Genomic DNA, 24,549 nt, shown 5'->3' on the forward strand with positions numbered 1-24,549 from the left:
CATCTTCTAGATGGGGAAACGGAGGTTTGGGAGGGTCAGAGGACTCTCTGAAGCCTACAGTGGTCAAGGCCGTTAACCCACACCCAGCCCCTGGTGGGATTTCGTTCTCCCCACGCCCCCGCCATGGCTGGATATCCGGGCTCTTTGCACAGCTGAAGACTGAGGTTGGGTTCGCAAACACTCCCCAAAGTGACGGGCGGCGCCTTCCCCGGCCGCATGCTGCCTCCTGGTGGCCGAAGTCTGCAGCAGCGCCACATGGCTGCCCCAAACCTCCTTTCTCCCGGGAAGCCCCACGGAGCTGCTCTGGAAACCCTGGGGGGGCGGTCGGTGTGCCCGTCGACCCACACTAGTGCCCCCCGGAACCCTGCAGGGGGGTGTGTGTCCGCGACCCTCCCGGCAGGCTTCCTGACGCTGTCCGCCCAGGGCGGTGCCCTTTGGAGGAGGAGGCCGTATGGATCATACAAACCAAGACAAAACCAGCTACCTCCAGCCCGCTCGGCAGGGGTGGGGGGTACGGGGGGCTCCTGGCTTCACGATTCCTTCCAAGAACCCGCAGAGCGAGGGATTCTGAAGCCCGTTGTGCGAAGGAGATGCCCGAGGCTCAGAGAAGTTAGGCGTACAGCCTCAGCTCACCAGGCACTCGGTGGGAGCAGATCTGTGTTTTTTTCCCCCAGCCCTGAGCCCCTCCGCCCGACTTCCGCGAGGGCCTGGTGGGTACGAAAGCAGGATGAGGACAAGGGTCCCAGGGTTCACCTCCCCTGACATTCCTGAAGCCCTGGAGCCGGGGCTGGGCATCGGTGGGGGTACAGCTTTGCCAGGATGGCTCAGCCCTATGGCGCATGTCACCCCCGAGGTGACCAAACTCCCTCCAGGCCCCTGTGCATGCCTTGACCTGTGCCCCTTGTACCCCGCCCACCAGGGCAAAGCCCTCACTGCCTCATCCACCTCCCCCAGCATTCGAGGGGTGCCCACACGACCCTGGAAGGACCAGCCCTTTGGCCTCAAGCCACATCCCCCAACAGGAAAGTTTTTCAACAAGGCCTTGGACAGACGTGGCGAGACCCCCTGGGAAGGCCCCCCGGCCCCTGAACCTCCCCGCTTCGCCTCCCTAAGATGGGGCCCGGAGGCCCCGAGGGTGTGGGGAGTTACAGATTAACTAGTCAGCCCCCAGCGGCAGGCGGAGGCCGGCTCCGTGCCCGCGCAGGGGGAGCCTTTCCGGCGCCTTGGCGGGGGCCCAGCGCCTGCGCCAGAACCTTCCTCCCGCACCGAGTTCCCGCGCTCCGCTCGCCCCGCCTCCCCACCCCCTCGCCCCCACCCCCTCCCGGGACGGGCTGTTCTCGCGGCGGCTGCCAGGCACGTCCTCCGCAGGTGCCGACCTCCCTGCGGTGACGCGTCCACATGCCGCGCGGCGCGATTCGAAAGCTCTGATTACAGGGGCTGCCTTGTGCGCGGGCCCGACCGGGTCCTCACGCCCCGGAATCGAGGGGCCTCGGGGAGGGGCGGCGGGAGCAGGGAACAGCCCGGCACGAGAGAGCTCTGCCGCCCCAAACCCCAGCCCGCCCAGGGCCCGCTGGCCCTCGGGGTCTCAAGCAAGGGCCCCTCCCAACCGGTCCGAGAACTTTTCTGGTGTCAGCACACTGAACGTCCATGGAGACCCTGAAACCTTCGTCGTCCCAGAGTGCAGTCAGGCCCTGCCAGGGCTGGGGTAGAGGGCAGGGACGGCCGAGGAGCGTGTCTGGAGGCCGAGGGGGGGACCTGTCTCAAACACTCGGTGGCCAGCTCTGAGCACCACCGGCCTCCCTCCTCAAACCCACCTCTACGACACAGACTGGCTGGTTCTGGGGCCCGGGGGCTCCCCTTGCCAGGGACATGGCTAGAAAAACAAATCTAGGGTGAGCAGATGCCCCGTCCTGGATCTCACAGCCACTGTGCCCTCACCCCGACTTTCTGTCCGGTTTTCTTGGGCTACTGGGGGCTCATATGAGTCAGTATCTTCTGCCCACGGGATGCACCAGGGACCCACTGCCACGTGGTGCTCAGAGAAGTCGGGAATGCCAGGGAGGAGAAGTGAGTGTCCCTGTCAACACCATAGCAGGGACCTGGCCCTGCAGTTCCAGAGGAACAAGAGGCAAAGCTCCCCACCCCTCCCTCTGTGTCCCCAGACCCCACTGGGGTTTTCTAGGCCTGGGCTGAGACCTCATTTTGGACATTAGTCGAGCGCCCGCTACTCAGCATGCACTCTGGGACCAGCACCCTGCTCCCATGGCGAGTCCCCACCATGGAAGAGCAAGCTCCAGGCCACTGCCTGTCTGCGGTCCGGGAGGAAGGGAGCCTTCCCCACTTCCTTCACTCCCTCATTCATTCATTCATCCCCTGTTTCCAGCTCGAGCAGCAGCTTCTCAGTAGGAGAAGCGGTGCTAGAAGCTGCCGAGCCCTGGCGGGTCCTCTGGAGGCCGGGGTTGCACCGAAATGGGGGCTCAACATAAGGGTTGACTGTCCCCTACCTTCCCCCTACAGCGCGGGCTTGGGAGGGTGGGGGCCGAGGCAGGGGCGGCAGCCCCTGGGCGGCCTGCCAGACCAGTCCAGCCACCTCCCCACCAGCCCGCCCGCCGCAAGCTCTGAGGTCCAAAGATGGGCGCATGCTGCCCCCTGGTGTCCATGAGCGGTACTGCCGCCAGCAACCTGGGGGCCACCGCACTGAGGGACTGGGAAAGCGGGACCCCCGCTCCCTGGAACCTCACACTGAACCCCTGCCCACTGCACTCATTCCTCACCATTCGGGTGACTTGGGCAAGGGCCTCACTTTCTGTGACCGCATGTCTAAGATGGGGGTGTCTGCCCAATGTGCCCAGTTACTGCTGCGTGTGTGTGTGTGTGTGTGTGTGTGTGTGTGTGTGTGTGTGTGAGGGGAAGCTCATTAAAAAATAAAACACCAAAAAGAAACCACCCTTGGGTGCTTGAGGGGCGGGGGGCTGTCACTGAGTGGGAAAGACACGCAGGGTGGCCAGGGGTGGCCAGGGGCGGAAGAGCAGGAAGGGGAGAAGGGGGAGACAGACCCAAGGTGAAGGCCGGCCCCTCCCGCTCCTCTCCGCTCCCCTCCCCTCCCCCTCTCCCTCTCTCTTTCCCTCCCCCTCCCCTCCCCACCTCCCCCTCTGCGGCCCTTCAGCCCTCCGCCCCTTCCTCCTTCCCTCTCTCCTCCCCCCAGCTCCTCCCCTTCCTTTTCCTGCCCCGTATCCCCCCCACAGCCGCCGACGTCCCTGGGTCCCTGCGCGCTGGGTCGCTGGGTCTCCATCTCGCGGTCAGGGCTGCTGGTCAAAGCCCCCCAGGCTGGAGAGCTATGAGGCTGGCCTGGGTGGGTCTCCCCATTTAGCCTGCACCTGCCCACCCCTGCCTGCCCCTGTCCCGGGGGCCTGGGCGACCCTGCGTGGCACACACGGAGAGCCTAGGCTCCTGCTGCTTCTAATCAGAGCAGTCATCATAACTCCCATTTCTGGGCTGGGAGCGGGCAGGCAGGAATCTGGGCGCAGGTGGTCCTTCCAGGCAGGAGTGGGGCCTGGGGGAGCAGCAGATAAGCAAGCAGGCCTGAGGGATAAGTGCGCCCCACACTCTCCAGCCGCTGTCCCACCCCTCAAATAAACCTACAGACAGCCTTGGGGAACCCATGGGTTCACCTCCAAGCTGCCCACAGCCAGGGACAAACAGCTGAACCTTTACAACTCCTGGGGTGATCTGTGCTATGGTGGCGGGAAGTGGGGTACAGCAGGAGCCGCCCCACCAGGGTCCACCCCGGGATTGGGATGAAGAGGGGGAGCTAAGGGGGCCGTGCACCAGCCCCGAGCCCATCACCGCTGGTGCGAGAGGGCCAGAGAGGGCTGGGTGGCCAGGTGTGCCCGTCCCAGGAGCTGGCTGTGTCAGGAAGACACTGTGGGCCCCAGAGGGTTCCAGCTTGGGGAGGGTCCTGTGATTGAGTAACGGATGCAAGTGCCACCCCCAGAGGTTGGGGAGGAGTAGTAGAGGATAGGCCTGGAAGGCCAGGTGAGGGCAGGGGCTGGGGGCCTGGGAAGGGCAGAGGGCTCTGGGACCCTGGGATGTGGGGGTGGGATGAAGGACAGGGAGGGAGGAGTCAGGGAGGATGCTGCCAGGAAGGGCCTCCAGGGCACTCGAGTGGGGGTGGGAGGGGAGAGGCAGCAGGCCCCTGCTGGGGTCCAGGGAGTAGGCCATAGCCCACACATGGCTGCCCCCCAGGGTGCCAGTGGGCATGGCTTCCTGCTGGTGACCTCTGGCCTTTCCACCTCTGGCCACTGCATGCCGGCAGCATTCACACAGTAGAGGAATGGGACGGGGGCAAAGTCAGGGTGCCGCCTGGTCAAGGGGTGATCCTGTGGGCTCTGGAGTCAGGCAGAACAACTAACGGCCTCTTCCCTGCTGTGTGACCTTGGGCAAGTGGCTTTACCTCTCTGTGCCTCTGCTTTCTCATTTGTAGGGCTCCTAAAGAGGCTCGAAGTTCACGTCCCCATGTACCCGGCACAAGGGTCCCCTCCTGGAGAAGGAAGCATCACCCACCCCCTCCTCAGTCCCTCCCTGCTGCCCAGAGGAGTGGGCAGAGCACAGCCCGGCACGGCAACCCACCCTGCTGTCCTTGCCATGAAACCTGGACAGTGGCTGAGTCCAGGGATGCGGGCTGATAGGGAGAGGCTGATGCCAGCCAGGTACTGCCCACCCCCACCCCCTGATGTGCAGCCCCCTAACAAATAGTCAGACAGAATGAAATGGTATTGGCATAATAATGACACCGTGATTGCATCATAATTCCTGTGACAAGCTTGGACAGTGCTCGCCTCTGCCCACCCCCCCCTCAGGTTCAGAGAGTCGGATACAGGCTGTGCCCGCCCAGACGAGTCTGGCTCGGTACCCAGCCTCCGGGCAGCCCCATGCCATGCCCTGTGTGTGAATTATCACGTGGAATCCTCACAAGTGTCCTATGAGGCGGGGATGCCTGTTGTCCCCATGTCACAGATGGGGAAAACTTGTCCTTGAGAGGACAAGATCCTTGTCAACATGAGTCATGGAGATGCCAGCCCAGCGGGGCTGACTGCACAGTCGATCTCGTCCTGGCTTGGCCACCGTGGGCAGTGTGACCTTAGCAGCCCCCTTGACTGTCAGGTCAGGGCCTGGATGAGGGGTGTCTGATCTGTGTCTTCATCGATGTCCACCCAGCCAGCCAGCAGACACCTGTCTCCCTGAGACCTCGGGGAGCCCTCTCTTCCGGGGGCTTCCAAGCCCGTGAGCTGGGGCGGAAATAGGTGAACAAACCAAGGCAGTGCCCAGGCTGCAGGCCAGCTGCCCGAGGGTGACAGGGGTCCGGGGACTTTCCAGGGTCATGGCTTGTGCCAAGTCCTGCAGGGTCTTGTTCATGCTCGTTCGGTCTGCAAAGTGTGAGCGAGACCCGGCCGGCCCGGGGCTGAGCAGCAGACCAGGGGCCTTGGGGCAGGAGGCTTCCTAGGTCCCAGCAGCCAGGCCCCAGGTGCCCAGAGCAGAGGAGAAGGGAGGAAGCTGCTTCAGCTTCCGGATACGTTCACGTGGCTGGCCCCCACCAGAAACCAAACGTCCAGGCTCGCCGGAACTGCCACCCTGGCACGGGGAGGTGACCGGTGACGGTGACGGCCGGCCGGGGGCTCTCCAGGCTACGGAGGGTGCACAGGTTTGCGACCTCTTTGCCTTTCTGGAAGTCCTTCCTGCTTCTCTCTGGATTCTCTGCTCCGTTCCCAGGGGTTGAAGGTGCGAGGAGATGCGGAATGGAAGTCAGAACATGAAGCAGCCGCTTCCAGCTGGGGGGTGGGGGTGGGGGTGGGGCCGCAGGAGCCCCGCCCCCGGGGAGGAGCGTGCTCGTGCCACGTGACCCGCGTGGGTTTCCCCCCCCCCCAGCCTGGTGAGCAGGTGCGTGGCTGCTCGCTGAGCCCTGCTTTCTTGTGAAGTCGAGAGGCCCATTCCGCCAGACTCCAGGCTGCCCTCTGCCCGGTCACCCCACCTCGAAGCCCTTGCCAGGCCATGCCACCAGCTGCCGGCCGCTTCCCCCTCTGGCTCCCCGATGGACAGCCCTCCTTTGAAACTGCTATTCCCACCCAAACACAGAAGTCGGGGTGCGGTGTCCCTCGAAAGGGCCTGGAAGTGGGGCCCCATGACCTTGCAGGGACCCCCCCCCCCGAACATCTTCCCTTCCTCCCCCAGGGCAAGGTCCAGAGAGAACCGCGGGAAGCACCGCAGGCACCCTGGAAACGCCTCGGCCGCGGGCCAGCTGATGCAGGTGGTGCCTGTGTGAGGGTCCCCTGCGCGTCCTCTTCTCTGGCCCCACCCCACGGCATACCCCAGCTGCCACTCCGGGTCCCCGAGGTCTGCCTGCAGGCCTCTCACTGGGCCACCGCCCCCAGCAGCTTCCCCAGCTAGGCCTTGATCGCTCTGTGTGGCTGTGGCTATATGAGCCCTGAAGTGACCCCCACCCCACGGTAGGAGACCCTGCATCCCAGCACTAGGCTGGGCACTCAGTGGGTAAGAGTCCATCCCAGGACCTTAGGCCTCTGCCCAGCTGGTGCCGTCCTTTCGCCTGGACACTGGTGCCTTGATCACTCGAGGCCAGTAGAGAAGCCCCCACTGGCTGCCGAAGCCTGCTCTGGGCTGTGGGGGAGCAGGGGCTGACAGCCTCGGTCCCACGCATGCCCCCCACCCAGGGTAAACTGGAACCGACATGTGAGCTGGACAAGGTCCAGCACCTGACCCTCCTCCAAGAAGCCCTGCCCAGGCCCCCAACCCTAGAGATCTATTCCCAGACCCCAGTTCTGGAAGGTTCCTTGGCACCTGCCCCCCTCATGGGGTACCTGCAAAGGGGCTTTAAGCCTGCCCTCCTGGACCCTTAATCCAACCGCCTGCAGGATGGAGCTGCAGAGTTGGGAGTGCCCCTTGTCAAACCGTGATTTCAAGGACACCAGGCTGGAGTCTGACTGCCCAAGGAATGCTGACTGGGACAGGAGCATCTGGGATTGGGGAGCATGGAGGTGGGGCCGGGCGCCCCCTCCTGGCAGAAGCCTGAAAATGCACCTCACCTGGGTCTGAGAAGGTGAGGGGGCCCATCAGGGACCCACATCTGACCCTGTCAGCTGCCCTGGTCCAACCTCAGCCAAAAATTTGTTGGTTCCTTGAAGAAATGACCTTTGAGGTGGGCCCTTGAGGAATATAGGAGTAACAAGCACTATCCCAAGCATTTTCCGTGGACCCCCTCATAAATACTATCTTGATGTAATCAACACCCCAATTCATAACTTCAGCTCAGACCACAGCCCCAAAATGCACACTCCTGCAGCCGTGTGATGATCCTGATGCCCCGTGTCTCCACCCATCGGGCACTGAGCTCTGGCAGGTCCTCCCCCTTGCCCAGAGCCCGTGCCCCCCACCCTCCTGGCCCCTTCTCAGCTGACCGCAGCTCCGGAGTGCAGACCCGCTCCGGGCCCCACCCTCAGCGCATCGGGGTGCCTGTCAGCTCAGCCTGCCCTTCCCCGAATGTGCAAACTCCTACCCTCACACCCCCCACTGCCACCTCCCCTCCAAGCCCACGTCCCCCTCGCTGGGACTGCAGGAGCAGCCCGGCACTGCGCCCCCCACCCCCATCCCTGATGAGCACATGGGCCAGAGTTCCTTCCAGAGCATCAAGACAAGCTCAGAGCCCTGCGGTGGCTCCACTGTGCCCAGAGCAGAGCCTACATGCTCAGTCCCTGCCACACGGATTGGGTACCTTGTCCTTTCCGACATGCACACACACATGCAAACACACGCGTGTGCACACACACACGCACAGGCACTGTCAGGCACGCCAGGATGCCAGCTGCACACGGGCAGTCCATTCTGTGGGCTGACCAGCCCAGGCACCTGGCACAGAGCCCAGCACACAGTAGGTGCTCAACGGACGTTTGTCAGTTTCAGCAGGTCAGACGCCTTCCAGACCCTTGGGTCCTGCCGGCTCTGGGACACTCAAGGGGGTCTCTACCCTCCAGCACACGTGAGAGCCAGGGCACCCCTCTCCAGACTGCAGCTCACCCTGTTCTTCCCACTCCCAGCCCTTTCGGGCACCCCTGGGCCTTTCCGGGACCTGCGAGACACTCACTGCCCCTCTCCACACACTCAACTTTTGTCCCCTGGCCCCACTGTCCACCTTTGTCCCCGCCCCATAGAGGGTTCTCAGTTTGTAAACACCCCGAGCTTGCCCTTTGGTCATGCTGTTCCCGCCGCGCGGCATGCCCTCCCCACACCTGGCTAGTCTGCATTCATCTTTAAGACTGGGTGCAGATGTCGCTTCCTCCGAGAAGCCCTTCTCCCCAGCCAGCCTGGGTCCCCGCTTCCTCCAGCCAGCCTGGGTCCGTCAGGTCTTGGCACAGTTTCTTAAGAGGGGCCCCGAGCCTGTGCATGCCCTGGGGCTGGGCACGGGACCTGGTGGGATGCAGGGACCTGGTGGGCTGGGCACGGGACCTGGTGGGATGCAGGGACCTGGTGGGATGCAGGGACCTGGTGGGCTGGGCACGGGACCTGGTGGGATGCAGGGACCTGGTGGGCTGGGCACGGGACCTGGTGGGAGGCAGGGTCCTGGTGGGATGCAGGGACCTGGTGGGATGCAGGGACCTGGTGGGCTGGGCACGGGACCTGGTGGGATGCAGGGACCTGGTGGGATGCAGGGACCTGGTGGGCTGGGCACGGGACCTGGTGGGATGCAGGGACCTGGTGGGATGCAGGGACCTGGTGGGAGGCAGGGACCTGGTGGGATGCAGGGACCTGCTGGGATGCAGGGACCTGGTGGGAGGCAGGGACCTGGTGGGATGCAGGGACCTGGTGGGATGCAGGGACCTGGTGGGATGCAGGGACCTGATGGGACGCAGAGCGTTTGTCGAGCAGCTCAGGGAGCAGGTTGGTCATGCTGGCCCCCAGCCGCCAAAGCTACTTGCTTGCTCCGGAGGAGGAAGACCTTAACCCAGGGGGTTCCACACTCTCAGGTGCTCCTCTTCCCTCGCCATCCTGAAGGGCAGTTTTCCCACACTCCCTTGGGACCAGGAAGCTCCCTGCCCTCCCTGAGCCTGCTGGTGACACAGAGGAAAGCTGGGCTAGATTGTTTCCGTTTCGGTTTCACACCACCCAAGGGCCCTGCCTGACAGGGAAGAAGGGAGAGGTGAGTAACCAGCCCCTTCCTGCCCACCCCACAGGCACCCAGGGCCCTGGCCTCCCCTGCCTGTCCCTAAGACGCCCAGGAGGAGCCAGGTGAGGTCCCTGGGAAGCAGCAGCCAGGCACTGGGGGCTCTGGAGCCTTCAGGAAACAGCCCCCGCCCCCACCTCCCTGGAGCACGGAACCACAGGCTCCAGTCCCCGCCCCCCAGTCCTAAATCCCAGAGCCTGAGACTGCTGTCCCCTCAACCTTTAGTCCGGCCAGGAAAGCCCAGCTGGTGCACTGGGCTCTCGTTCGCTCTCCACATCTCTGGGGTGGGCAGAAAACGGGGCGCCCTGTCCTCAGATACAAACAGACCTCCTCCATTTGCACCGTTTGGACTGAAATCCTCCATGAACACAGGCTTACCACACAGGGGGCTGGGGCAGGTGCCGCTCCCCCTGCCGCCCTGGGGTCCACCTGTCCCTCCCTGAAAGGCCCTGAGAGCGGTGCTCCAGCTCCTGGTGCTGCCCTTCCCCGCCTGGACCTCGGCCTGCTCTCCTGGGCCTCCCTGGGCACCGCAGCGCTGGCTCTCAGGCTCCTGGCCCTGGTGGTGTTCTGCCCTGCTGAGCTGTAGAGAACACAGGGCAGAGGGCACTTGGGTTTTGACAGTTGGGCCTGTGGCCTGGCTCTGAGCTGCCGGGGAGGGGGCGGCAGAGTCCAGCATGGGTGTCTGGTTAGTCAACGGGGACATGCTGTGGTGGGGGATGGGGGTAGGTGCGTGTGCTCCCAAGGGCTGCAGCAGGGGCTCCCTGGGGCTGTAAGGCCTCCCCAGCTCCCTGCCAGTCCCTCAAACCTCACAGAGGGACCACTGGAGGCCACAGGTCCATGCATAGCGTGCGGCTGAAAAGTGGGGGGGCACCCAGGGGGCGGGGTCACCAGAGAGTGAAAAGCGGAACATTGACAGGCCTGTTAACTCCCAGCAGCCTCCTGGCTTGTGGGGGGAACTTCCCACAAATGCTCCAGTCCCCCTGGCCCTCCTCTGGGTCTCGGCCCTCCCTCCCCTTCCCCTTCTTCCTCTCCCTCCCCTGCACCCCCCTCCCCTCGTATCCTTCTACTCAGCCCGTCCCCGTCCCTCCGCCTGTCCCCCTGCCCGCGCCATGCCCGGACTGGACCGCACTGGATATCAGTGCTGCTCGAGAGGTCAAAGTTCCTGCCTCCCACGCCGACCTGGGAGAAATGGGAAAAGTCAGTCCTGGGAGGGAGAAGTCAGTCCCGGGAGGGAGGAGGCGGGGCGGGAGGCCGAGGCTGCGGGGCAGGGGCGGGGCCCGCCGGGGGCGTGTCGGGCTCGGCCAATGAGAGCGCGCGGGGGGGGGAGGGAGAGAGAGAGAGAGAGAGAGAGAGAGAGAGTGTGTGTGTGTGTGTGTGTGTGAGTGTGTGTGTGTCTGTCTGTCTGTCTGTCTGTCCCCGGCCCCTCTGGGAGGGCCGGAATCTCATGTCACCCCGAGAGGGGGAGACCCCGAGTCCCGCCCCGGATAGGCCAGGTTCGAACTCACTCAGGAGGGCCCACCTCTCCGAACTGGTACTCAAGATGAGCCTTGCCACACAGCAGGTACCTGAGGTTACTGGGGGCCAGGGCAGCCCCTGACCGTACCCCACGCAGCGTCCAGCCCCTGCCCAGCCAGGTGCCCTTAACCTGCCACTATGAGCCTCTGCCCTGCCCCTCAACCTCCTGGCACCCTGAGATGAAGAGGGCAGCTCGGCGAAGCCCAGGGTCCCTCCTTGCTGTCACCTCCCACCCCTACACCTCTGGGACTGAGCTCTGAAGGCCACCCCTGGGGCCCAAGTGTACAGTTTCCTGTTAACTGGGCAAGACTTGATGGAGGTCTCCCTGAAGCCGCGGAATCTGATTCCAGCCGATCGGGGCATGGGAAGCAGACAGGGCCCCCATGCAGGAGGTGTGGCAGGGTTGCCCTCCCAGGGGCCTGGAGGACCGGGCTGTGTCCCCCACCCCACCCCTAGGCCACCCTGGAAGCCCCTTCCGGCTGTGGCTGGAGCAGCCAGGAAGGTAGGCCTTTCACGAAGAGCTGCTCCGTAGGGGCGGGAGCTGCACCGTGGGCCTAGGCAGACTCCCCACCCGCCCGGCACAGGACCCCACATCCACCCCCCCCCCCTCAGGAGGGACCTACCTGAGCGGCAGTGGGCAGCCACCCCAGGCCTTGTCTGCTCCAACCTTGGGGAGCCGGTGCCTGCCTGGGTAAGGCATGTGGGTTCCTGAGCCCGGCCCTGCTAAGGGAGGCCCCTGTCTCCAGTCCCATGGGGGCTGTGTGCCCAACACCAGGAGGTGTCGGTTGTGGAGGGAGAGGGCCAGCTGCCACCTCCTCCAAGGGCAAGGCTGGCTCCAGGTGGCACCACCGCGGACGGGCGGCTGGAGAGCCCCGTGGGGGTCCAGCAGCACTGTCTTCTCCCCGCAGGCCAGCTCTCTCGCCAGGCCCCGTGCCAGCCGCCTCCACCCGATGACTCAGCGCCTTCACCGGTGCAACAGGACTTTTGCCCCCTGCCAGATCTGCTAGCCTCCTACTCGGCTCCCGGCAAGGTCTCCTGCAGCAGCCAACTGCCCAGGATGCAGGGGCCCGGGGCCCCCAGGGGCCGGGGCCAGTCCCCTGCCGGGACGCACACCCCGGGCCGGTCCTGGGTCCTCCTCCTCACCTATGTGCTGGCTGCCCTGGAGCTCACCTGTCTCTTCATGCAGTTCTCCGTCCTGCCGGTGAGCACCTCCACCAGCCTGCCCTCGCAGTCCCTCTCGCCGTCCCTCTGTGCCGGGTCAGGGGCTGGCGGTGGGAGTCTGACGCTGCCCGGGCCCCTCTCTCTGGGGGGCCATGGCCACACTGGAGCTGAGTGAGGGACCCAGGGACTATGCTTCCTGACACCCCCCGCTTAGCACCTCCTGGACTCTGGCAGCAAGGCCAGCCCTGGGGAGGGGCTATAGGAGGACAGCCCCACCACCACACCGTCTTCTAGCCTGCAAGGTCCATTCCTCCCACCTGCCCCCCACAACCTTTGCCTTGTGGACCCCCTTCCTCCGCACACACCTTCCCAGCCCACTTCCTGGCTGCGCTCAAACTCTGCTCTGACTCCTCTGGGGCAGGCCCTCCCGACACCTGCCTGGTACCTGGGCCCCTTCCCTCTGTCCCTGGTCCCCGTCGGTCAGTCCTCGGGCAGCGTGCCCACCCCCCACATCCTGTCCCATGGTATTGGATAATTTCTGTCTCCCCCACCAGGACGGCAGCTCTGGGTCCACGTCCCGTTCCCCCTCTGCCACCGCCCCTGGTCTGGAACTCTGCCTGTCATCGCAGTCGGGTGGGTGACTGGCCACTGTGGCTTCCAGTTACCGCCCACTCACCAGCCAGCCAGCCCCCTGCACCCTTGTTTCTCCGTCCAGAACCCCGTGGGGCTGCCCCGCACAGGCTCTCCTGGCCCCCCCACCACCACCACCAGGCAGCAGCACCCAGGGGGCTTTGGAAGTGCAGGAGCCCCAGACGTCCTCCACCACCTGGTCTGGTGGGGTTTGCCACCAGCCACTAAGCACTTTCTAAAGTTCCGCACCTGGGCCTGGGGGTCGGGGTGGGAGTGGGTATCATTTCTGTCACCATTCCGGTACAGGCAGGGGCTCCAGGGCAACCGATGAGCACCAAGGCCCAGCTCTCTTCTGTCAAACAGCCTGGTCCAAGCCCACCTCCTCTCCTCCTCTGCAGCCCTGCAGCCTGGGCCGGCACCTCGATGTCCCCACCGTAAAATGGGTCCCAACCATCCCTCCCTCAGAGGGCTGGAGTGGGGGGTGATGCGTGAACAGTTAGAATCCTTAGACATGCTGGGCACCCACTGTGTGTGTCCTGTTCTCAGAACTCGGACGACAGCAGAGCACGTGGACTGACCAAGCTGCCCCTCACAGCTGACGGTTGACAGCGCTGTGTGTATGTGTGATAGAGGGACAGTGACAGCCACCCACAGTAAACAAGACCAGTCAGACTGTGCTGTGGAAAAGGCTGGGGGTAGCAGGGGAGCCTGGGAGTGCCTGAGGATGTGTGGCAGGTTGGGGGGGGGGAGGAAGGCATCCCTAGGAAGGCGACATTCAGCAAAAGCTTAAAGGAAACAAGGAGTGAGGCTAGCATGTGCAAAGGCCCTGGGGCAGTAGTGAGGCTTGGGGAGGGGTGGGGTGGAAGTGGAGGGGAGAAAGCTGAGGCCAGAGAGGGTTATAGGGTCTCCAGGAGGGAGGGAGCAGCTGGAGTGGGGGTCTGTGGTCAAGGCTGAGCCTCAGGAGCTGCTGAGGGGTTGGGCAGGCAGGGGCGCGTGAGAAACGGGGACATCAGGACGACACTGGGGGTCTGGACTGTGCCCTTGGAAGGGTGGAGGGGTCAGCAGGGGAGCAGAGGGACCAGGCTTGGACGGGGACACTGAGCGGAGAGCACAGGAATCAGGAGGAAGGCGCCAGGAGTCACATGTGCCCGCACAGCCATGCGGCTCACGAGACCACACGGTGTTCCCTCTGTTCCCTCGTGCCTCCAGCCAGGCTGGGCTCCCTGGGGAGCGGAGGTGGAGGGAGGGCAGGTTTGCAGGTCAAAGCCGAGGACCCAGAGCAAAGGGGACCTCAGAGGAGGGGAGCACCGCAGCGGGGGTGGGGGTGGGGTAGTGAGGCTAGGCAGCTCTTCAGAGGGGTTCTGCAGCCAAGGGGACAGGGGAGGGAGGAGGCGTGGAGAGCAGGGGTCCATCCTCTAGGGAGACCTGCCAGAGCTGCCCCTGGGGAGGCCAGAGGCTGAGGTGGGCTGGAGGGGCACCGTGGGATGTGGGGCCGAGAACAGACTCACCAGGGTAATGTGTGACAGCTGTCCAAGTGCACAAGGACAGACAGACAGCCCAGCTCAGCTGACCGAGTGAGGGGAGGGGCAGACAAAGCGGAGGGTGACCGAACCATGACCCTGAGACAAAGCTGCCCTGGGGAAGGCCGTGTGCACACCGCGGTGGACGTCCCCACCGTCCCCAGGGAGCTTAGGGAGAGCGGGGGGGGGGGGGACAGGGGCATGGCCCACTCATTTCCTGGGGCTGCTGTGACAAAGCACAGGAAACAGGTGACTTAGAGGCCCAGAAGTGGCCCTGGCCGGTTGGCTCAGTGGTGGAGCATCGGCCTGGCGTGCAGAGGTCCCGGGATCGATTCCCGGCCAGGGCACACAGGGGAGGCGCCCATCTGCTTCTCCACCCCTCCCCCTCTCCTTCCTCTCTGTCTCTCTATTCCCCTCCCGCTGCCGAGGCTCCACTGGAGCAAAGATGGCCCGGGCGCTGGGGATGGCTCCTTGGCCTCTGCCCCAGGCGCTGGAGTGGCTCTGGTCTCGGCAGAGCGACACCCCAAAGGGGCAGAGCATCGCCCCCTGGTGGGCAGAGCGTCGCCCCCTGGTGGGCGTGCTGGGTGGATCCCGGTCGGGCGCATGCGGGAGTCTGTCTGACTGTCTCTCCCCGTTTCCGGCTTCGGAGAAATAAAAAAGAAAAAAAAAAAAGAAAGAAAAGAAAAAAGAGGCCCAGAAGTGTACGGCCTGAATTCTGAAGTCCAGAAGTCCAGAGCCAGGTGTTGCAGACCTCCCTCTGGAGCCTGGAGGGGGGGTCCTTCCCAGCCCTTCCATCCTCTGGGGGCAACAGACTGGCCCTGGCTGGGGCCGCATGCTCCAGGCTCTGCCTCAGTGTGTGTGCCCAATCCCCCTTTACCCAGGACACCAGTCACCCTGGAGGAGGGCCCACCTTAGTGACCTCATCTGGAAAGACTCTGTTTCCAAATGAGGTTACATTCTGAGCACTGAGCGTTAGGACTTCAACATATGTTTTTTGGGAGAGACACAATTCAACCCATTATAAGTGGGATCACTGGAGGGAGGGGTCAGGAACTCAGAGACCAGGGTAGGGGAAGGAGCAGCTACAAAGTATTGCAAAGTATTGGAGTCCCGAAGACCTGGGTCCCTACCGTCACGGGTCCCTGGAGGGACACCGGTCACTACCTTGTGCTCCCCAGCTGGGCACCCTGCAGAAGGGCCAGGAGGAGCTGGAAGACTCCCAGAGCAGGCCCGGTCCCGCTGGGAGATGGGATGCCCCCCGGAGGTCCGCAGGGTACACGCTGGGGCAATCCCCCGCTGACCTGGAAAAATTCAGTCTTCCCCACCCTCTTTGAGGGAAAGAAGCCCAGCGGGTGGGGGTTGAGGTGCACCCCACAGAGGGAAGGAGGGCCAGCAGAGCCTTCCCCTGAGCCTCACACAGCCCCCCGCCGTGGGTCCTGGGGGGAAGGCCCAGAGGCTCCCCCAGGCTCCCCTCCAAGATGAGCACACTACAGAGCAGTCAGGGACAGAACCGTGGTTCCTGCCCAGCCCCTGACCACCGAGACCCCCTGGTTTCCATTCCTGGGGGCCTGTCCAGCCCCTGACCACCGAGATCCCCTGGTTTCCAGTCCCCCTGGTTTCCAGTCCTGGGGGCCTGCCCAGCCCCTGACCACCGAGATCCCCTGGTTTCCAGTCCCCCTGGTTTCCAATCCTGGGGGCCTGCCCAGCCCCTGACCACCGAGATCCCTGGTTTCCAATCCTGGGGGCCTGCCCAGCCCCTGACCACCGAGATCCCTGGTTTCCAATCCTGGGGGCCTGCCCAGCCCCTGACCATCGAGATCCCCTGGTTTCCAATCCTGGGGGCCTGCCCAGCCCCTGACCACCGAGATCCCCTGGTTTCCAATCCTGGGGGCCTGCCCAGCCCCTGACCACCGAGATCCCCTGGTTTCCAATCCTGGGGGCCTGCCCAGCCCCTGACCACCGAGATCCCTGGTTTCCAGTCCTGGGGGCCTGCCAGCCCCTTACCCTGGGCCACTCCTGCGTTTCAGTACCTGTCCCGGAGGCTGGGCCTGGACTCCGTGGCCTTTGGCTACCTGCAGACCACCTTCGGCTTGCTCCAGCTGCTGGGTGGGCCCATGTTTGGCAGGTACTGTGGGCCTGCCAGGTTCCTGACCTCACACTGGGCCCCGCCAGTGTGACCGCAGCTCCGTCTCCCAGAGGGACCAACTGAGGCACGGAAGAGCTTTAGTCCCCTTCAGGCTGGGTGGCGCCCAATCCCCGAATCCTAGGAGGTGGGCGCGGGGCAGAGGAGGAGGGAGGACCCTGCCTGCCCCCTGGAGGGTCACCGGTACTGCTCCCTGCAGGTTTGCAGACCAGCGCGGGGCGCGGGCCGCCTTCACCGTCTCCTTCCTGGGGTCCTCCGCGACCTTCCTGCTCCTGGCGGCTGCCTGCAGCCCGGCCCTGCCCGGCGTGGTCCTGCTCTTTGCCTCGCGCCTGCCGGCTCCGCTCATGCACACGCTGCCAGGTAGGGGCCAGGCTGGGAGGACTGATTGGAGGGGCGCGGGGTGGGGGGTGGCAGGCCGGAGGGCACCCCCAGGGATGTCAGTCTGGACTCGAGAGCAGGACGGAATGAAGGGGGTGATGATGTGAGACCTCACCTGGGGAGTGACCTGGACCAGAGTGGGACAGATCAAAGGGGAGGAGTGGGGGTGAGGGGGTGATGTGTGGGCGTGATCTGTGAGGGGGCGGTGTGTGTGATGTGTGTGTGTGTGTGTGTGAGAGAGAGAGAGAGAGAGAGACAGGTGTAGGGGTCTTTGGGGGTGTGGCCTAGTCGCACGGAGGGGTGGTGTGGGGGCGTGGCCTGAGCCACACAGGGGTCCACAGGGGACCGAGCCGCTCAGCCCCCGCCTCGCCCCCAGCCGCCCAGATGGTCATCACCGACCTCTCCGCGCCCGAGGAACGGCCCACGGCCCTGAGCCGGCTCGGCCTCTGCTTTGGCGTCGGCACCATCCTGGGCTCCCTGCTCGGCGGGACCCTGAGCACCGCCTGCGGGTGAGTGGAGGGCGGGGCGAGGCCCTGGCCCGGGGAGGGGGGGCACCGGCCAGCGAGGGGGCGGTGGGATTGCTTTTCCGGACGTCTGAGGCTGGGTGGGCTCCGCGCCGCCGCCGCCTGGCTCGGACACGTGGACCCGACCGCGTCCCCTCTGGAGGCCTCGGTTTCCCCACCGCACGCTAAGCGGGGATCCGCGTCGCCCCGCGCTGCAGCCCCGCCAGGTGCAGGCGCGGGTTCCCTCTGCCGCTTGTCCCTCCTGGGGCGGTCCCAGGCTGTGGGTGTGTGTGGGGGACCCGGGGGACCCGCCCCGCCAGAAGGGCAATTCCCTGACCTAAAGGAAACTGGACGGCAGGCCCTGGGGCAACGTCCTGGGATAACGGGACTGGGCCCCTTAAGGTCCTGCAAAGGGGACGCTGGACCCTGAGCCTCTAGGGGGTGAGGCAGCTTGTGGGCAGTTTCATAACTGAGTGTGACAAAGGCCTCTGTCGCCCTCCACACCCAGAGAAGTCTGAGGTCTTCCTGAGAGCAGCCGCTCCCACACGTGGTGTCCAGAGTGGGCCGTGCCGGGCTCCTAGCCTGTGGTGAGGCTGCGCAGAGCTGGCTGGGCGTGTCTCTGGGGGAAGAGCTTAACCTTGAACCCAGGACACCTGGCCCCGGGAAAGCCCGGCCTGGCTACAGAGGGCCGCGCCCTCCCTTCTGCGGCTGAGTGACTGGTGCCCCCATCCTGCACCCCCCCCCCGTTTCCCTCCTTGGAAGCGCTCCAACACCCACGTGAAATCGGCTTTTGCCATAAGAGGTGAATCTCGCACACAGCCCTCATTCAGACCCAGGTCTTTGGTTTTGGTCTGGGTGGTGGCCATGGAACTCAACGGCCGGTAGAGGCCTCCACCGGCTCCCTGACCAGAGGCCCTGTGCTGGCAGGTCAGGGCCCCGCCCCGCCCCGCCCCGCCCGGCCCTGCAGAGACCTGGGTGAGCTGCCCCGGGACTGAGTTCAGGGGAGGAGCCTCCCTGGAGTCTGAACCACACACATACATGCCCACATCCGCCACAACACGCTGGCACATGCCCAGGGCGGCGGCATTGGGTGGACACCTCCATTCACACCTACCCGGTCCTCCAGTAGTGGATGGTTCTATGCCAGCCCCTGGGCCTCGAGGGGGCTGTGTCCCCAGGTTTCTGAGTGCCCCCCAGACAGACCCCAGGCAGCTGGTTAATGGCTGAGCTGCAGGGAGGGATTGGAGGACCGAATGGCATGGTGGCCTTGTCATGACCCCTCCCTCCAGAGAGCTATCTCTGTCCCTGTCCCCTGTCCCCCTCCCCAGCATTTTCATCAGAGCCTGAGTTTCAGGAGTCTTTCTCTGCTGAGCCCCTCGGGCGGGACCCCTTTATTCATGTTTCCTCGCCGAGGTCTGCTGAGCATGCCCCAAGTGTCCCCGGGATCCCGGGTTCTGGGGTACAGCCGCCAACAAGACAGGCTGGCTGAGTCCTCGGGTGAAATGAACACGGCATGTGTTCCCGTGACACCTGGTCGAACTGCGTGGCGTGAAAAGTCATATAGCACGATCGGGGGGCCGTGGGGCCTGGCGGTCACCTGACTCAGGAAGGCGAGGGCAGAGGCAGGAGGACCTGCGTGGAGGGGGTGGAGGGCAGGGAGGGTGCCGAGGAGGCGGCAGGCCAGGCAGCCCTGTGCGGGCAGGGGGGTGGGAAGAGGCGGCAGGCCAGGCAGCCCTGTGCGGGCAGGGGGGTGGGAAGAGGCGGCAGGCCAGGCAGCCCTGTGCGGGCAGGGGTGTGGGAGGAGGCGGCAGGCCAGGCAGCCCTGTGCGGGCAGGGGTGTGGGAGGAGGCGGCAGGCCAGGCAGCCCTGTGCGGGCAGGGGTGTGGGAGGAGGCGGCAGGCCAGGCAGCCCTGTGCGGGCAGGGGTGTGGGAGGAGGCGGCAGGCCAGGCAGCCCTGTGCGGGCAGGGGGGTGGGAGGAGGCGGCAGGCCAGGCAGCCCTGTGCGGGCAGGGGTGTGGGAGGAGGCGGCAGGCCAGGCAGCCCTGTGCGGGCAGGGGTGTGGGAGGAGGCGGCAGGCCAGGCAGCCCTGTGCGGGCAGGGGTGTGGGAGGAGGCGGCAGGCCAGGCAGCCCTGTGCGGGCAGGGGTGTGGGAGGAGGCGGCAGGCCAGGCAGCCCTGTGCGGGCAGGGGTGTGGGAAGAGGCGGCAGGCCAGGCAGCCCTGTGCGGGCAGGGGGGTGGGAGGAGGCGGCAGGCCAGGCAGCCCTGTGCGGGCAGGGGTGTGGGAGGAGGCGGCAGGCCAGGCAGCCCTGTGCGGGCAGGGGTGTGGGAAGAGGCAGCAGGCCAGGCAGCCCTGTGCGGGCAGGGGGGTGGGAGGAGGCGGCAGGCCAGGCAGCCCTGTGCGGGCAGGGGGGTGGGAGGAGGCGGCAGGCCAGGCAGCCCTGTGCGGGCAGGGGGGTGGGAAGAGGCGGCAGGTGCGACCCAGCCGCCCTGCTGAGAATGTGAGGGCTGGGCCAGTGCTGGGAGACCAGCGAGGGGGATACTGCCCTAGTCCAGGCAGGACGGGATGGCGGCCAGAGCAGGGGTGGCTGTGGCGGCAGAGGGCAGAGAGCAGAGGGCAGGTTCTGGTGTGGTTTTGCTAACAGGTGGGATGCATGTGTGACCGCAAGGCGGTGCCCCAATTCAGGCTGGTCCTGGGGGAGCCGTGGGCCTGGCTGGGGTCTGAGCAGCCCGGGGCACCAGCGGGAGTTGGGTCCCATCAAGCAAAGGGTCAGGCAAAGTCCAGTGCCCCTTAGGGGCCGGAGGGGGGACCAGGCGGCCAGGTGAGGGGGTCTGAGCTGGGGGCGAGCAGGGCTGCGCTTCCCTGGGAGCTGGTTTAGATCATAGGTTGTGGGGGTCGGGGGGGCCAGTGAGGACCAGAGGGAAGGAGGCCCACGAGAACATGTGGAAGCTGAGAGGCAGGTGGGACATGGGTCGGTCCAGGCGGGGAGGACCCTCCATGCCCTGGTGGCTGAGTGTGACCATGAGACGCCGTTGGTCTTGGTGCTGGGGGGTGGGGGGGCGGAGCCTGACTATAAACCGAGCAGGGTCAGGGGGGTGGGTCTCTGTCTCTTCCCACCCACCCCCCAGGAGAGAATAAAGAGGAGCGGGGCTCTGAGAGCGGAGGGGGCTTCAGGGTGGTGAAGAGGGAGGCGGGCAGGGCAGGGCAGGGAGGAGCCCGTCAGCCCCGCTGCCCGCCCACTGGGCCTTCCTCCGCCTCCCAGCCGGCAGATGCACCTTCCGGCCCAGCACCTGCTCCCGCGGGCACCTCTCCTCGCCTCGCCAGGGATTTTCACCTGTGACGTGGGCCTCTCAGTCCCGGCTGGCTCCCAGGGGTGCTGTGGCCTCCCCTCGCCAGCTCTACCCCACGCCCCCTCCTGTCACCACCCACGTCTCTCTCTTTCTCCGGCTGGGCGGCTGACCCCGAGGACACCGCTCCTCTCTCCCTCCCGGCAGCTCCCGAGATCACCACTGCCCCGGCCCTCACCTTCCAGAACATTCCATCAGCTTCCCTCTTTCATCCCAAGATCCAAGGCCCTTCCTATCTTTGGGATGTGCTCTGATGGACAGAGGACACTGAGGCCCCAGAGAGAGTGGGGCTCCCCATGGCGTTCCTGGTCCTTGTCCAAGGACCGGGGGAGGTGGCTGCAGGCATCAGTGTCCACCCCATCTCCCTGCCTGGCCTCCCGCCGCCGTCTGGGAAGGCCCAGCCTTGCCTCCGCCGGGAGGAAGTGGTCTTGGCAGCCACAGGCTGTGCTGGGTGACTGGCTCTGGTATAACTGGTTTGGGCTCATCCTGGAGCTTCCTCGGAGGCCTGACTCATGGAGGGGCTGGGGGGGACAGCTCTGTGACTCATGGCCCCGAGCCCAGCACGTCACAGCCTGGAGAAGCATCTGTCACACCCTCCCCCTAAGAGGGTCTCGTGTGCATCAGGGATGGGCAGTGCCAACCTGCCTAGAGGTCTCAGGGATTCGAGGAAGTGGGGAGCCTCCTCCTGTCGGACGGTGCTGATGGGACTCCGGGCCGGATTGTTGGACTTAGTGTTGGGGGGGGTGTCTTTGGCTGCCCCCCCTGCTCCTCTGAGCACTGAAGGGCTGCCCCAGAACCTCAGCAAGGCACAGCCCTCCATGGCCTCTGCCCCCCCAGCTCTGGATAAGGGGGGGGCAGCCCCTGGACTTCAGGGGTCAAGGGTACACTCCCCCGGGCCTCGAGCTAGAGGGAAGGAGAGCCTGTTAGACCCCAGGAAGACTGAGCTGCTCAGGAGAGGGCCTTGAGCTCAGAGAAATCAGGGGGGGCTCCTCAGGTCCTCACTGGAGGAGACCCCCTCATCCTCGGGCCAGCCCAGCCCAAGCCACCCGAGGGCTCTGTACCCCGGAAGCGGTCGGGATTCCGAAAGACTCCCACCAGGGGGCCACTGGCGCCGTCCTGGGAGAGAGGGAGCGCAGGGCTGGGGCTGGGTCTCAGCTGCGGGCCCTCCTGGGCACTGAGTGGCCGGGGAGTGGCCGGCTCTGCCCCCCAGCAGGTATTTACTGCACTTCTTATCGGGGAGGCCGGGAAGGAGGCCACAGCGAGGGACGTTCCCCTGGCCCTTGTCTGGATAAAGGCCTGGGAAACCCTTATCTTGCTGATAGAAGGCTTCCGCTGGGTGACACATCGGCTTCCCCTGCGAGTTAATGAGTAGGCACCTGGGGCTGCCCTGGATGGTTCTGGGTCAGGAGTGACTCACCTGTCAGCCGGGCCGCCGGCCCCGCCTGGTTCTTGGGTGGCTCACGAAAGCCGTGCCCTGTCAGCCAGGGTTCTACCTCCCCAGACGGACAGATCCTGCTGACAGCCTGGGGGTCCCAGGCACTAGGAAGGACCCAGACAGGACAACGATGGCTGGCTGGAAGAAACGGGCTGGGACCTCAGCTCAGACCTGAGACAAGGCGTCAGCCATTGCAGGCGGGGCCGGGGCCATGTCTGAGCAAAGGCCTCAAGGCCAGAAGGAGCGTGGGGCGGGCCTGCAGGCCTGTGTGGTCCAGAGAAGGGACCAGGTGCTGGGGGCACGTGGAGGGCTGCAAGGAGCGGGACCGGACCTGGCTGCAGGACCGTTGGCTGGACCTGGAAGCCGGAGGGAGGCTGAACCGGGAGCGGCCGCCCAAGAATTCGCTTCCAGCACATGGAATTCCACTCCCCGGTTCTAGCCAGGGCTGCGGGCTGTGGATCATTTGGATGTCCTCACGTCCAGGTGTCAGATGAAGCAGGGTCCAAGCCGACCCCTGCCTGCCCTTCAGGACAGACAGGAGAGGGGGTGCACAGCCTGGGAGGCCCTGAGCCCCGCCCACAGCCATCGTCACCTCTGAGAGCCTCAGGGCCTGGGAGCAGGTGGGGAGGGCAGCTCCAGCTCCCCGAGGAATGGTCACCCTGAGCCGGGCACAAGCACAGAGTCCACACAGGGTGGGCAGATGGCCAGGCACCGCCCTCTCCTGCTAATGTGCTGTGGGCACGCTCCAGGCCTCAGGGTAAGGGAGAAAGGGGCGCCACAAGGAGCCTCAGGACAGCCCCGCAGCCCCCAGGGGCTGCTACCGGCTTGCAGGCGGGGGAGGGGCGTCCGGGAGGGTGGCCTCATCTGGATCAGGATAGAAGGACGCCCTTCCGTGGCATCCATGCGGCCATTCGTCCAGCCTCCTGTCCATCCTTTCAACTCAAACCAAAAGGGGTGGGTGGACAAAAGACACACAAAGTGGTCAGCAGTCAATTTGTAAAGAGGTCCAGCGAACCTCAGAGCAGGTGACCCTGCACCACGAAGCCCCCCAGGGCAGGAGGCCCCCTGAACTGTGGACATTAGCCCCGGGGGTGAGGGGGGCCTTGCAGCCAAGAAGCTGTCCCTGCAGTGGCCAGGGGCTGAAGCTGCCTTTTTCTCCATTTCCCTCCAGTGTGCTCTCCTGGGTGATTTGTCCTGGGGGAACCAGGAGAGCTCTGAGGGGGGAGAAGCACCCTTACTCCCGCCCGGGGCCCTCAGGGTCCCTGTGCCCCTTGGGTCAGCAGCCACCACACAAGACACAGTCAAGGTCCCAGGAGAAGAGGCCTGGCTCTCTGCCATTACACCCCTCCCTTGTCACCAGCCTCCTAAAATAGCCATCTAAGTGGCCGCCTCTGCTCCCCCACATTTCCGGGGCTTCTGGCAGAGAAAGCTGGTTTTGTTCCCACCAGCTCCAAGCAGTGACGTCCGGGCCTTTGAGGCCGGGAGCCCTGAAGAAAGAGCCCTTCTCTCCGGAGCCAGCCACCCGGCCTCACTGTCCCCGCTCACGTCACAGACCAGTCCCTGCCAGCCACTCCGGGGGCCACTCTGGGGTCCAGCACCCTCTGAGCCTTCAGCCCGCCGATCCACGGAAAGGCTCGTTTGTTTGGGACCCTGGCAGTCGGGAAGCCTGAGGAACCAGCTTGTGGGCAGTGGGCGTTGGGGGGAGGGGGCCGGAGACAGAGCCGTGGGGGAGGGGAGGGGTCAGTGGCATATGCAGGTTGGATATGTGCCAGGCCCCAACCACTGTGTGAGCCCAGGCAGATCCCACCCCAAGAAACAGGGGCGGCCAAGGCTCTAACCCCCACCGCCTTCCCTGGTCCCTAGTAGAACAGAGCCCTCCCCCCAGGGAGCTCGGTGTGGGCTTGCGTGTGCGTGCGTGTGCATGAGTGTGTGTGTGTGAGTGTGTGTGTATTTGTGTGTGTGTGTGAGTGTGTGTATATTTGTGTGTGTGTGTGTGCGTGCGTGTGCATGAGTGTGTGTGTGAGTGTGTGTGTGAGTGTGCGTGCGTGTGCATGTGTGTGTGTGAGTGTGTGTGTGTGTGTATTTGTGTGTGTGAGTGTGTGTGTATTTGTGTGTGAGTGTGTGTGTGAGTGTGTGTGTATTTGTGTGTGTGTGTGTGCGTGCGTGTGCATGAGTGTGTGTGTGTGAGTGTGTGTGTGTGAGTGTGTGTGTATTTGTGTGTGTGTGAGTGTGCGTGCGTGTGCATGAGTGTGTGTGTGTGTATTTGTGTGTGTGAGTGTGTGTGTATTTGTGTGTGAGTGTGTGTGTATTTGTGTGTGTGAGTGTGTGTGTATTTGTGTGTGTGTGAGTGTGTATTTGTGTGTGTATGTGTGTGTGTGTGTGTGCGCTCGGGGCTGGCTGCACTTGGACGGACAGTGGGCGCCTCCCAGGACGCTGACCTCCCACTCGGGCCTGTGCCACTGAGGCCCCGCTCAGGGCTCTGGTGAGGTCTGGGGCAGGCCTTTGGTTATCCACGTGAACGGCTCACAGATTTGTTTTACGGTCGATGTCCACTGGGGTCTCTGTGCAGGGCCCCCCAGCCCTACCCCAGGCCCACCTGCTCTCGGGGGACGGATACTGGCCATTTAATAAAGCACGCCCTTGTCAGGGGACAAGGTGCCCACTGCGGAGGAAGGCCGGGGCTTCACAGA

General features: G+C 64.9%; 1 protein-coding gene across 5 annotated transcripts in view; it reads left to right on the forward strand.

Moving 5' to 3' along the window:
- SLC22A18 (solute carrier family 22 member 18) overlaps positions 1–24,549 on the forward strand; it is an 81,269-nt gene that overhangs the window by 46,033 nt on the left and 10,687 nt on the right. The window contains exons 1-5 of one of the 5 annotated variants that reach the window (XM_066379818.1): positions 9,101–9,205; positions 11,653–11,945; positions 16,083–16,180; positions 16,398–16,558; positions 16,953–17,085. In XM_066379818.1, the coding sequence (XP_066235915.1) occupies positions 11,802–11,945; positions 16,083–16,180; positions 16,398–16,558; positions 16,953–17,085 (536 nt within the window). In that variant the 5' untranslated portion in view covers positions 9,101–9,205; positions 11,653–11,801. Of the gene's footprint in view, positions 1–9,100; positions 9,206–9,231; positions 9,295–10,605; positions 10,791–11,287; positions 11,436–11,652; positions 11,946–16,082; positions 16,181–16,397; positions 16,559–16,952; positions 17,086–24,549 lie in introns of those variants that run through there. The other 4 variants (XM_066379840.1, XM_066379635.1, XM_066379728.1 and 1 more) reach the window with 4 other exon arrangements.

This window comes from Saccopteryx leptura, chromosome 1 (genome assembly GCF_036850995.1).
Source record: "Saccopteryx leptura isolate mSacLep1 chromosome 1, mSacLep1_pri_phased_curated, whole genome shotgun sequence".
NCBI lineage: Eukaryota > Metazoa > Chordata > Mammalia > Chiroptera > Emballonuridae > Saccopteryx > Saccopteryx leptura.